General features: G+C 38.3%; 1 protein-coding gene across 4 annotated transcripts in view; it reads right to left on the reverse strand.

Annotated features, from left to right (window-relative positions):
- The window catches only part of FAT3 (FAT atypical cadherin 3), a 669,312-nt gene that overhangs the window by 369,174 nt on the left and 286,017 nt on the right, over positions 1-14,121 (reverse strand). For all 4 annotated transcript variants that reach the window (XM_003941495.4, XM_039462301.2, XM_074400335.1 and 1 more), the window contains exon 3: positions 4,145-4,459. In XM_003941495.4, the coding sequence (XP_003941544.3) occupies positions 4,145-4,459 (315 nt within the window). The remainder of the gene's footprint in view (positions 1-4,144; positions 4,460-14,121) is intronic.

Genomic DNA, 14,121 nt, shown 5'->3' on the forward strand with positions numbered 1-14,121 from the left:
TAGCAGTTGCTAGGGCAAGGCATGGCTGCCTTTCAGAAATGCCTTCCTCAAGACGGTGGGGTCCATAAGCAGTGTGCTTGCAGCTTACACAGACTTTTTCTAGCGGGAAATATGGTATGATGATGATGATCATCATAGTTAACATTTACAGAGTTCTCTGTTAAACACTGGCATGTCGGCTCGGTGCTAAGTGATTTCCATGCTGTAGACATAACTAAAATAAACCTTCCAAAGCTCTAGAAGAAATTTCCACCCTTGTTCCCCAATTCAGCCTGGATGACCAATGAGGGCCAGCCTGGATTTCCTCACAAGAACTGGAAAGAAGCAACGTTCCTGCTCACCCAAAGAAGCAAGTGAACACCAGCCTGCTGGTGTCTCCACCTCAGACATCGAAGAGATTAAATTCAGTGCATTTGATTGAATTTAATCTCTCGGCCTGGAATTAAGCAAGAGTTCTCTGTACTGGCCATAAAATATCTCACAGCATTATAGCTTTTGTTTTCCTTCTTAAGCCACAGGAATTATTAAAGAAAGTTCCCAGACTACTGATTCTATGTGGTTTTAGATGTGGTAGAAAAAAACTAACAGTTATTTGGGTAGAGAACAGATGTTCAATGAAGAAATCTCTCTCCATTTTGGGACCGGGAAGAACTGTTATCTGCTATAAGCTGTAGATCATAAGTATTGACATTATTTGCACTGGTGTTAATCATTCTAATCTTTATTAAGTAGCACATTGCCAAAATAAAACCAAACTCTAAAAATTTCAACTCTACAGCAGAGGAAGAAATGAAAGTTCAGTTTACTAGAGTCAACATCCAATTCAAAAAAAATCTAAAGCATAAATCTTTTTTAAATATACTGGTTAGTATACCCCTATGTATCTAGGTATCTATGTTTCTATCTAAGTATCTATGTTTCTATCTGCACACTGGTTAGCTACACATCCAGCTTCCTTACTGAATTTTTTTTTCTTTTTTTTTTATTGAGATAGAGTCTTGCTCTTGTCACCAAGGCTTCAGTGCAATGGGACTACTCAGCTCACTGAAACCTCTGCTTCCCTGGTTCAAGCAATTCTCCTGCCTTAGCCTCCTAAGTAGCTGGCATTACAGGTGCCTGCCACCACACCTGGCTAATTTTTATATTTTTTAAGTAGGGCCAGGTTTCACCATGTTGGCCAGGCTGGTCTCATACTCTTGACCTTGTGATCCGCCCACCTCAGCCACCCAAAGTGCTGAGATTACAGGTGTGAACCACGGCACCCGGCTGAAAAATGTTATATTGATGTATCTACTTCAGTCACATGACTTTAGAGCAGGCGTCTCCAAACTTTTCACACAGGGGGCCAGTTCACTGTCCCTCAGACCGCTGGAGGGCCGCCACATCCTGTGCTCCTCTCACTGACCACCAATGAAAGAGGTGCCCCTTCCTGAAGTGCGGCAGGGGGCCGGATAAATGGCCTCAGGGGACTGCATGTGGCCCGCGGGCCGTAGTTTGGGGACGCCTGCTTTAGAGAATTAGGAAAAAATGTCAAAAATTAAGGCTTCTATTAGAGAGTTCCTTGAACTGGCTGAAGGTTGCCTGCTAGGCAGCATGATACTTAGAGCAACACCTTTAACAAGAATTTCACCAGGCTTGGAGTTCTGTGAATCTCATTAGAAACAGGCATAACATGACTCTTAAAGACCTTCATAGTTTACCAACAGCCTTCAAACACATCATGATGACGTTCAGATTTCGAGAGCAACCCTTGCAGAGTAAGTAAGGCCATTCTCATTTTGCAGATAAGCAAGTGAGGTCCAAAGAGATTAAATGACTGTCACTACAGGAGTTAGGATGGGGTATCAACTTTTCTCGTGGGATTTCAATGCGTCTGGGACAGTGCAAAGGATTTCAGGTGAGGACTCCTATATAGCCTGCAGCTATCTTTACTCACTAAAAACTACAGTTCAGAGAGGTTCAGTAATTTGCACAAGGTCATGAAGCTGGTAAGGTCATAAAGCTGGTAAACGTGTCCAACACAGTCTGTTTTCTCCACTGCGGTCTAGGTGTTCCCTAGTCAGGAAGCACAGAGCAAGCAATTGAAACTCAGGACTTCTAACCCCAAATGTGAATTCCTCCATGAAGCCCTCCCTGGCCAGCACTCCCACCAGCCCTATATTGAGTGAAGCTCCCCTACTACAATCATTTATTGAACTCTTCCACTATATCATAAGTATGTGTTCATTTCATATAAGTTTGGGTCCCTAAAGGCTCCGACCATATCTTAAGTTTATAACCCTCTTTATTAGATCTTACTCGAAAATAGGTACAATAAATGGTTGGTGATTGAATAAATGGATAAATAAAACCCAATATTTTCTTGTCATGTGTCTGGAAATTACAAGGTATGCTGTATATTTCTTTTAGACAATAAGGCAAAAATGCTTTTTAAAAATCTATGGCAAGAACAGAGAAATTATGAACATGCTTAAGGCTCTTATTAGCAATGTAGGCCAAATTGTGATAATATAGGGCTTTCTGAAAAATTATGTTCAAACTTTTACAAGGTGTATAAAAGAAAGCTTTAGTTACATAAATACACATGTTCTTCTCTGAACTTCACATTCAACCCAAATTCTTCTCTTTTTTTTTTTTTTTTTGAAAAACAGCATGCTGGGGTCACCATTAATGACTCAAGTAGCAATGGGATCAAGATGGAAGAAGCAGAGTCTGACTAGGGTATTTCAGACTCAACTGGGTTGTGAAATATCAAGATGTCTGTGGCCTCAACTTCTATACTAGGACATTTTTTTTTCTTTGTTCTCTCTCTCCTTCCACCCCGATCCTCACTCTTTAATTTACAAAGTGACTAAATTCATTTCTCTGTGGCTATGTTCTAAGGAGCTCTTTACCATACCAATAAGTAAATCAGAAAGGCTTCCCAGGACAGTTGGGGGCCTGTTACTCAGGTGCATGGAGAATTTTGTCCGCTTAATGGGGCTCTGAAAGGTTGCGCCAGGCTTCAAAACTGAGTCCTCTCCCGGAAGTACAAGCAGGCCTCAACAGATATTTATAGCTGGTACTCTCTTTGTCTTACAATAAAATATAAGTCAAATCCTGATTCAACACTGTTAGAATGCAAAAGTCTGCTTAACACAATGACAGATCCACTCATAATTAGAGAAAATCAATAGTTTTTTTTTTCCTTAAACCCTGACATTCCCCTTCATTATGTTAATGGGAATCTGACATATATAAAATACTTGAGGTCAGCTACATGTTTAACAAACATAGACAGAAGAAACAACCATCAACTAGATTAGTAGTTCATTATGAGAGCTGAGTCGTCCACACCAACAAATCTCAACTGAGCCTAACTTTTTGACAGTAACAACTCACTTGCCCAGGATGAAATGAATTTAAATTATTCTAAATTTCAATGAATGAAAACCCCAGCCATCACTGCTCTCACTATTTTACTCCTTTGTTCAGATCTAAAAGAGACAAATCACAAGAAAGCAATGAACCTCTCAGATGTGCAAAGAACTTTTCCAACGTACATACCTGTCGCAGAATGCATTCAGCCAAAGGCACACCCGATACTGATCCTTAGGCCTTTCTTATCCTTACTCAACAAATTAAGTTTCCTTATACTCTCTAAAAACGTTTTGAGCCAAAGTCCAGAAAACTGAAGTTATATATATTTTATGTAAAAATGGAGACACTGGAAGCTCTTTTAAACACGCTTGCTTCTTTGATGGGTAGTACAGGAATCACAAAAAAACGTCTGGAGTATAAGGTGAAAGCATGAAGGAGATACGCTCATAGAATCCAGCAGAGGCCAAGTTACTATTTTCCAAGAAAGAGAAAGAAGCAGCTGGCTCTCTGAGAGACCTGGGAACCACATTTTGTTAGTCTGAGTAAGGCAAATCTAAGGTCTTCTGTGACAACTTCTGATTTTGATTAGCTCGGTCCCGCTCACTGTCAAGTGAAATTAAAGCATACCAAATGGACAGAAGTAACACTTACCTTTTCAGAAACTATTCTCAGAAAGGAAGATGCTAGTCTTTGGAAAATAAAGTAAATGAGTACAGCAAGTATCCCGCTGATGAATTTAAAAGCCGGACTACAAACTAAAAGGAAATTATAAGCATTCCCTTACCTGTTTTGATATTGATGGCAAAAAAGTTCTGAGGATTCCCACTTGTAATCCGGTATGTCAGTTTTTCATTGGAACTGGAGTCAGGATCTTCAGCTTGAATCTGAATGACAGATACATCCTTTGGAGAGTTTTCCATGACAACAGGATAATATATAGGTTCTGAGGTCAGCGGGGCATTGTCGTTCACATCTTCAACTTCAATGTAGACCTCAATGGTGGAGTAGAGTGGAACAACACCCCTGTCTGTAGCATACACTGTCAGCCAGTATGACCCTGTTGTCTCCCGATCAAGAATGTCTGCGGCAGTGATGACCCCTAAGAGAAAAAAGAGACAGTGTGACTGCCACAGCAAAAGGAAAGACACTGAGTCAATAATCCCAAATTTCAAAGGACTGCACTAAACAATCTTGGCATATGAAAAACAGCCAAATCCATAACATAAGATTAAATTGTCAGTCTTTACATAAGAAAATGATTGATTGTAAGACCATATTAAACAGTTCTTCTACTGTTTATAGAGTATAATTACACTGACAAATAGTTTATTTGAATTTGGAAACAGGTATCTCTCAAACACACATGCACGTGCATGTGTGCATATGTACACACACACACACACACACAGACACACACACACACACACACACACACACACAGAACAGATGATATAGGGGAATGAGAAGAGAGTGGGCCAGGGGTCAAAGCACTTCTCAAGTTCCATGGCAAATCAGTGTAGTATCAGGTCAATATCTCCATTTGGCCTGATAATGAATTGACTTCTTTTGCAATAAAAAGTTCTCCTAGGGTAAATTATTTTATCTGTTTATTTCAAAAAAAAATTTTTTTGCCTGTTAAGAGTGAAAACTATTTTGCCTGCCACGATATAACCCTCCTTCATACTCTTTCTCTGAAAAATCAAGTATCACAGTTATTCCACAATAATCCGAGAAGTCATGTCAACACACGTTCTGAATGAGTTCCATCCCCCTTAAGAACTCTACAGAGGGTCCTCATCAACTCTGAGCCACTCTGAGACATGCTGATGGACAATCATTGTAAATCAGGAGCACGAAATGCCCATCTTTCCCATTTCATGGTTGAAATCAGCACCAACCAGGAAATCGGATGGCTGCCTAAAAAGCCAGAGAAAACACAGTGCTCTTGTCTATCTTTACAATCCTTACCCAACGACCAGGCTACAGAAACTTACCACAAGGACAGGATCATGGGCCTCTCATGATGGGAAAACTCTGGGCTCAGTCTATAAAAACTGTAAAAGTAGTCAAGGGGCTCATAGAAAGCGTGAAATTCATGTAAATCCTTATACTATAAAAGACATTGTGAAAGGAGTCAAGAAACAGTTCTCTAGCGTGGCCCTGAATTCTCTATCCTCTGTATTCCTGTTGAAATTTTGTCTAAATTAGGCATATAACTTAGTCTATAGACGCTGCATGAGCAAACTGCTAAGTACAGCAACTGGAAGGGAGGAGGGCATCTATCCAGACACGGTTAGGCTGGAATACTCCGTTTCCTCAAACTCAGGACAGATAAAATACTTACAGGGTGATAACCTAATTGATGTTAAAATTTGAGCTCTAACATTTTCCATCAAAGAACTCTGCGTAGTGGTAGGCCATGGGACAAAAGATAATCTTAAATACTCTCAATGGAAATATGTAAAGCAATAGGTTTCTGCAGAATATGGCTGATACCTAGTAGTTAGAAGAGAAATGTCAATCTGTCATTAGAGGAACAGATACTAGACAGTAGAATAGGATGAAAATGAGGAGAAGCAGAAACAACAACAAGAAAACTATCATAAACACGGTGATGTGTGTTCATTGATTGAATGAATGAAGATCACTTCATAAACTGGGTTGACATTGCCATCTAAAAGACCACCAGGATGACTAAATCATGGAAAGGAGAACTTTATTGGCAATCAATATTGGTTTGCAAACTGGGAAGGGATAGTGTCCGGCATGTGCTGAAGGTGCTGTCTTTTCCAAGAGGAGAAGGCCAGGTTGGTTTTATGTCTCACAGGGCCCATAGCACACAGCGCAGTCATACATATTCAGCAGATTTGGAAGAAACATCATACATATTTATGAGAAGAGGTGAGCGTATTTGCAACGGACAAACATACATGCAACATACATCCTGTGTTCACTTTGAAGCAGGATTTTAGCATTAACATGAAGTGGAATTTGGCTCTTTACATCAAAAGATGAACTAGAGGATACAAAGACAGTTTATGCACAGACTTCATAAGCTGGCTGATACTGGCTTAGGTCTGCAGTAGCTTATCAGAAAGGAATGTTTGTGAGACAAGTCCTTAGTCCAACCAGAGTTTTAGTGGTTTGGGTTGTAAATCAAAGTTAGGGCAATTTGCCTGGCAGCTCTTATTGTTAGAGAGTTTAGTGGGAGTGTGTTTATTCCTGTAGGAATTTAGAAATCTGCCATGCTAGCTGGGCCCCGAACCTTCAACCCAGAGGTAACTCTGTTTTTTAACCTTAGGGTTCATCTCAGTTGATAAAGGCCCATCCATTTTGTCTCTCAGACACAGTCAATTGTCAACATGACATTAAGTCCTGTTGAACATTAAGTTCAACAGGACTTAATGTCTGTTCAACAGGACTTAATGTCATGAGAGCTAGAGACCTGGCCAGGTGTGAGCACATCTGTGAGTACAGGACACCAGCACATCACAGTTTCGTAGCACTCTCTGAGCAGCCAGTGCTATGAGCTGCCACCCAGGTAAACTGGAGCTCTGCAAGTCAGAGAATGGATAAATGACAGGGAACTAAGTCTCTGGAATGGAAACCAAGAGTAGACAGGTGTGAGCTAGAGTGAGGGATATAGGTTGCAAAAAAAAAAAATGCTCTGCAGGCTCTGCAAGGCATCTCTCACTGCTCCACGAGACCTGTTCATTCAATTCACAGGCATCCACTAGACCCTGTGCTGCCATTGGAGGAATAGAGATCATGAGACAGTCTCTGCCCTTAAAAGACTCCTAGTCCAGTGGAGAACACAGATCTTTATTAAGGAGATCTTTACTGAGGGGATAACTGCATAGCCAACAGCCCGAAAGGCTAATCTGATTTAGAACGATATACTAGGAAAAGCAATGACTCTAGAACCAGAAGGGGGTGGGAGGTGGGGGAAAGAGCATTTACTGAGGATCCATAATGTGCTATGAGACCTGCAACTCCACTTCCCTATAATATATATTGTATGATTATCTTTTAAAGATAAGGGTATCATGCTGGTAACTTGTCCAAGGCTCCATAGCTAAAAGCTGAAAAACCATAGACTGTCTGCCTTGAATAACCCAGTTTCAAATATGGAATCCTTTATTTTTCTACCCAATTGACCAGAGAAAAGATTTTCAACCCAAGCAAATCTAGTTTCCACACTCATCTCTCAGTGTTGTGGTGATCATTAAACGTATACCAAGAGTCTGGCAAAATGTATGTAGCATAGCAGATGTGAGCACGTGTTAAATCTTTGTGAACCAAAAGCAATACCATAAGCATTCTAGACGGTAATCAATCCTAAGGCAGGGGATGATCTTGAAAGATGAGAAGTTGGGAATGAACTGTCATGCTAGATGTTTTTTGTCCTCTGGCCATCTGCTATTCTCACAAAGTCTTTGTGACACACACACACACACACCCCAAAGCACATATATAGAGAAATTTGCAGTCACAGAATTGCTTTGAGATTCCTGGAAGTCACTAAATTATTTATTTTCTTCTACTTGTCAAACAGGAAGATGGTATATCACAGCCTTTGGACATTATTTTGAGAAATCCTTAGATAAAATGTATTCACTAATACAAATTAAAATACATGGGTGGATTTTACCCTGTTTTACTCTTAATGAAGGATCAGACATTTTCCTTAAAAATTAGAATTCTCTCTTCTTAAAATAAAAGATGTCTATGGCTATATATTTACCAAGTAACCAGAAGTGTGAATGAGTATCTCGGAACACAATGTTCAGATGTCAGTTTTAGGATCCAAACATTTGAGGACAAAATGAAAGGAATGAGTCTGAAATGTGTTAATTATTATGAGTTTCTTCCAAGGCTCAAAATGAATCATACTACCACCACTGATGTCCAGTGATAGCATTTCTTCACACCACTAATCATGGTCAGCATGGTCACAACTAAGAACGTAAATCCACATGACCTCTTTTATCAATGAAAAATTCACTTTCAAGATTGACCAAGGAATGCCAAAATCATATCTTGAGTGCTTTTAACATTGTGATAATTACAATGCATTGTATTTTTTAACTGAGGTATGTGTAGTATTATAAGCTACACATATCTAAAGCAAACAATTGGTAAATTTTGCTTTTCATGAAACCATTACCACAATCAAAATAGCAAACATATCCACAATCCCCCAAAGTAGCCTCTTTCTCATTTTCAATCCGTTGCTCCCAACTCTTTCTACCCTCGGGTAACCACAGATTACCTTTCTGTCATTGTAAATTACTTTGCATTTTCTAGAATTTTATAGAACTTAAATCATATAGTATGTATTGTTTTTCTGTTTTCTTTCACTCAGAATAATTACTTTGAGATTGATGCATGTTATTTTGTGTATAACAATAGTTAATTCCTTCTCATTTCTTAGTAATATTCCATTGTGTGGGTATACCACTATCTTTTTAACCATTGACCTACTGGTGAACATTTGAGTTGCTTTCAGTTTTTAGCTATTACAAATAAAGCTGCTAAGAATACGCATCTACAAGTTCTGTATGGAAATATACTTTCATTCATTACTCGAGTGATAACTTAGGGGTAGAATAACTACATCACAGGATAGGTGTGTATTTGCACCATTTCATATTTCCACTGGGAGTGACTGCGGAGAGTTCCAGTTGCTGCACATCCTTGCTTGTGGCTGACATGGGGTGCTCAGTATCTTCACATTTAGATGTTTTAATTGGTATGCAATGTCATCTCATTGTGGTTTTCATTTGCATCTTTCTTATGTTAAGCATCTTTCAAAGTGCTTATTTTCCACCTGAATACCTTCAAAATAAAAAAGTTATCATAGGTTAAGTGTTCAAATGTTTTACCTGTCTTTAAATTTGCGTGGTTTGTTTTCTTGAGTTTCAAGAGTTCTCTGAATATTCTGGATAAAAGTCCTTTATCAGATAAGTGATTTGCTAACTTTTCCCCAGTCTGTGGCTTGTCTTTTCAATCTTATAATTGTAATGTTTCAAGAGTAGAAATCTTATGTTTTGATATCAAATTTATCAATTTTTCTTTTATAGGTCATGTTTTGGTATTGTATCTTATAAATACTTGCCTAATCCAAAGTCAATAACAGTTTTGTCTTATATTTTCTTCTGGCCTAATAGTCGCAGGTGTTGTATTTATATTTATGGGGTCCATTTTGAGTTTTCTTGATGGTGTAAGATACGGATCTAATTTCATTATTTTTGTATGTAGATGTTCATTGTTCTGGCCCGTGTGTTGAAAAGACTGTTCTTTATCTACTGAACTGCCTTTGCACCTGTGTCAAAAATCAATTGTCATATGTATGGGTCTATTTCTGGATTCCCTGTTCTGTCCATTAATCTATTTGCTTCTCTTTATGCCAAGATCACATTGTCTTGATTAATGTTGCTTTATAAGTCTTCAAATCAGAAAGTGTAAGTCTTCCCATTTTGCTCTTTTCACAATTGTTTGGGCTAACCCAGGTGCTTTGCCTTTCTATGTTAATCATGGAATCACCTTTAAAATCCATAAGACACTTAGGAAACCCACTAGTATTTTGACTGGGAACAGATTTACCCTCTACATCAATTGGATAAGAACTGGCATCTTGCTTTCTAACTCGGACCTGACAGAATAGCTCCGACAAAGAAGGGTGGCGAGAAAAAAAAAAAAGGGCCGTTCTGCTATCAAAGAGGTGGTGACCCGAGAATACACCATCAACATTCACAAGCGCATCCATGGAGTGGGCTTCAAGAAGCATGCCCCTTGGGAACTTAAAGAGATTCTGAAATTTGCAATGAAGGAAATGGGAACTCCAGAAGTGTGGACTGATACCAGGTTCAACAAAGCTGTCCGGGCCAAAGGAATAAGGAAAGTCCTGTACCGAATCCATGTGCAGTTGTTCAGAGAACATAATGAGGATGAAGATTCACCAAATAAGCTCTGTACTTTGGTTACTTATGTACCTGTTACCACTTTCAAAAATCTACAGACAGTCAATGTGGATTAGAACTAATCACTGATTGTCAAATACATCAAATAAACTTATAAAACTGTCTTAAAAAACAACTGGCATCTTGACAGCTCTGTGTCTATTGACCCAGAAAAGCGGTATTTATCTTTGTCTTCCTTCATTTCTCTAAGGAATGCTTTATAGTTTCAGTATACAGAACTTAGATATCTTTTGTCAAATTTACCCCTAAACAGTTCATGTTTTTGGTGTATTATAAAATGTATTATTTTAATGTCAATAGTGTATTTTTAGTATATAAGTTATGGTTGATTTTTGTATGTTAATCTTGTATCCTTCAACATTGTTAAACTCACTTATTAGTTCTAACCAATTTTTTGTTTAATTACTTTAAGGTCTGGGATACCTGTGCAGAATGTGCAAGTTTGTTACATAGGTGTATATCTGCCATGGTGGTTTGCTGCACCCATCAACCCATCATCTACATTAGGTATTTCTCCTAAGGCTATCCCCCCACCACCAACAGACCCTGGTGTGTGATGTTCCCCTCCATGTCCACATGTTCTCATTGTTCAACTCCCACCTATGGGTAAAAACATGCAGCATTTGGTTTTCGGTTCCTGTGTTAGTTTGCTGAGAATAACGGTTTCCAGCTTCATCCATGACCCTGCAAAGGACATGAACTCATCCTTTTTTATGGCTGCCTAGTATTCCATGGTGTATATGTGCCACATTTTCTTTATTCAGTCTATCATTGATGGGCATTTCGGTTGGATCCAAGTCTTTGTTGTTATGAAGAGAGCCACAATGATTTATAATCCTTTGGACATACGCCCAGTAATAGGATTGCTGGGTCAAATGGTATTTCTGGTTCTAGATCCTTGAGGAATTGCCACACTGTCTTCCACAATGATTAAAATAATTTACCTTCCCATCAACAGTGTAAAAGTGTTCCTGTTTCTCCACATCCTCTTCAGCATCTGTTGTTTACTGACTTTTTCATGATCACCATTCTAACTGAAATGAGATGGTATCTCATTATGGTTTTGATTTGCATTTCTCTAATGACCAGTGATGATAAACCTTTTTTCATGTTTCTTGGCCACATAAATGTCTTCTTTTGAGAAATGTCTTTTCATATCCTTCACCCAGTTTTTGATGGGGTTGTTTTTTCTTGTAAATTTGTTTAAATTCCTTGTAGATTCAGGATATTAGCCCTTTGTCAGACGGATAGATTGCAAAAATTTTCTCCCAATTTATAGGTTGCCTGTTCACTCTAATGATAGTTTCTCTTGCTGTGCCAAAGCTCTTTAATTTAATTAGATCCCATTTATCAATTTTGGCTTTTGTTGGTTATTATTGGTGTACATAATGCATATAATTTTTGCACATTGATTTTGTATCCTGACTTTGCTGAACTTGCTAGCAGCTTAAGGAGATTTTGAACTGAGACAATGGGTTTTCTAAATACACAATCACGTCTTCTGTAAACAAAGGCAAGTTGACTTCCTCTCTACGTATTTGAATACACTTTCTTTCTTTTTCTCACCTAATCGCCTGGCCAGAACTTCCAATACTATGTTGAATAGGAGTGGTAAGAGAGGGCATTCTTATCTTGTGCTGGTTTTCAAAGGCAATGCTTCTAGCTTTTGCCCATTCAGTATGATACTGGCTATGTGTCTGTCATCAAGCTCTGGTTATTCTGAGATACATTCTATCAACACCTAGTTTATTGAGAGTTTTTAGCATGAAGAGATGTTAAATTTTATTGAAGGTCTTTTCCGTATCTATTAAGATAATAGATGTGTGATTGCTGCCATTGGTTCTTTTTATGTAATAAATTACATTTTTTATGTATGTTGAACCAGCCTTGCATTCCAGGGATGAACCCAACTTGATCGTGGTAGATAACGTTTTTGATATGCTGCTGGATTTGGTTTACCAGTACTAAAGATTTTTGCATGACTGTTAGTAGGGAATATTGGCCTGTAATTTTCTTTTTCTGTTGTGTCTCTGCCAGGTTTTGGTATCAGGATGATTCTGGCCTCATGAAATGAGTTAGGGAGGAGTCCCCCTTTTTCTACTGTTTGAAATAGCTTCAGGAGGAATGGTACCATCTCCTCTTTGTACCTCTGGTAGAATTTGGCTGTGAATCTGTCTGGTCTTCGGATTTTTTTTGGTTGGTGGCTATTAATTACTGCCTATATTTTGGAACTTGTGACTGGTCCATTCAGAAATTCGACTTCTCCCTGGTTTAGTCTTCTAACCATTTTTTTAAAAAAATTCCATGTAGTTTTCTACATAGATGATTATATCATCTTCAGAGACAGTATTACCACTATCGTCACTATCATGACTTCCATACATATCACTATTTAATCACTGTGCACCTGGTCTTTTGACAAGTATAATAAATTCAGTCTTCATTAATTCTTTATAGTCCCTCATTCATTCAACGAATATTTATTACTGCAAGTGCTCATGAGTTAGTTACTGTATTTATCTCTATATGACTGATAAGGAAACAGATACAGGTTAAGTAACTTGCTATGATCTCTCATTGAATAAATATAAAATCCTCTTCTCAAACTTTAGTTTGTCAGACTCAAGACTAGCTATTAACAAAAGCTGTATTGTCTATGTAATCAATATTTATACCAAACCTAGATACAGTTTTGTATCAAAAGACATGTTTCCCCTCTGATAGAGAAGTGTCATTAATTGAACAAACAATATTTAATCAATATTATACTTTCTTATTCAGGTTTTTCATACTGAATATAGAAATCAAAAAAAAGATACTTCTTGATACATCTTGGTATGTCTTTGTAGAATATAAATATTTTTAAAAAAGCAGTACTCACGTTCTTCAAAGAGAGTTTGTTTTGATTTATAAAGATAGGCAGAATATAAATGTCTGTTACATATTCATAACTAACTACCCAACACAGCCCTGGAGTATTCATCTCCAAAAAGGGGTCTCTTTCCATCTTGCTGTTTCTAGTGGGTTCTATAATGGCAGAGTTTCTGGTTACCTGCCACAGAGTAGACACTCCATAAATACGTGTCCATGACACTGATTCTGCAATAGCCTAGTTTATATCAATGAAGGGATACATCGGCCTCCGTCAGACCTGGAAGAGACCTCAAAGAACACTAGACGCAATTTTTCTAAGGACAGCATGCTTTCCACAACATCCTTGACCCAGAACCCAAACTCTGCTCCACATCAGGTAATACGACCCTTACTATTTACTGGGCAGTTTTAAGCTAATACAAAGTTCTTCACACTGAGGCAAATATTTGGTCCCTGTAATTTCAAGTGCCATTTCTACCTGTATTCCCATTCCAGAATAAAACAGAACAACTTTGTCAACAATGTTTCTTCCAAGACAGCTCTTTCAAGTATCAGAAGATAACCAACTCTTTGTTGGCTTTTCTTCTCCAGTCTAAAAATTCCTTCCTCATGTGCCATACACATTCTTTCTTCATTCTGATCTCTGTCTGTGATTCAATAGAATATGACCTCTGTCCATTCATAACTACATGCTGAGTGAAGGTAGAAATGAGTGGTTAAGAAAACCTCATTTAAAAAATAAAGCACCGTCAATGAGCTTCTAGCATGTTTCAGGCAGTGCCGCTCAGTGGAAAGCACTCGAGCGAATATCCCAGACAGCAATACATCCTATCCCTTACCTTTTTACCTATCACTGAAACGCTCAAGGTGGATTAGGCTGAGATGCTCAAATTTTATCCTGATG

The sequence above is a fragment of the Saimiri boliviensis genome, chromosome 6, assembly GCF_048565385.1.
Source record: "Saimiri boliviensis isolate mSaiBol1 chromosome 6, mSaiBol1.pri, whole genome shotgun sequence".
NCBI lineage: Eukaryota > Metazoa > Chordata > Mammalia > Primates > Cebidae > Saimiri > Saimiri boliviensis.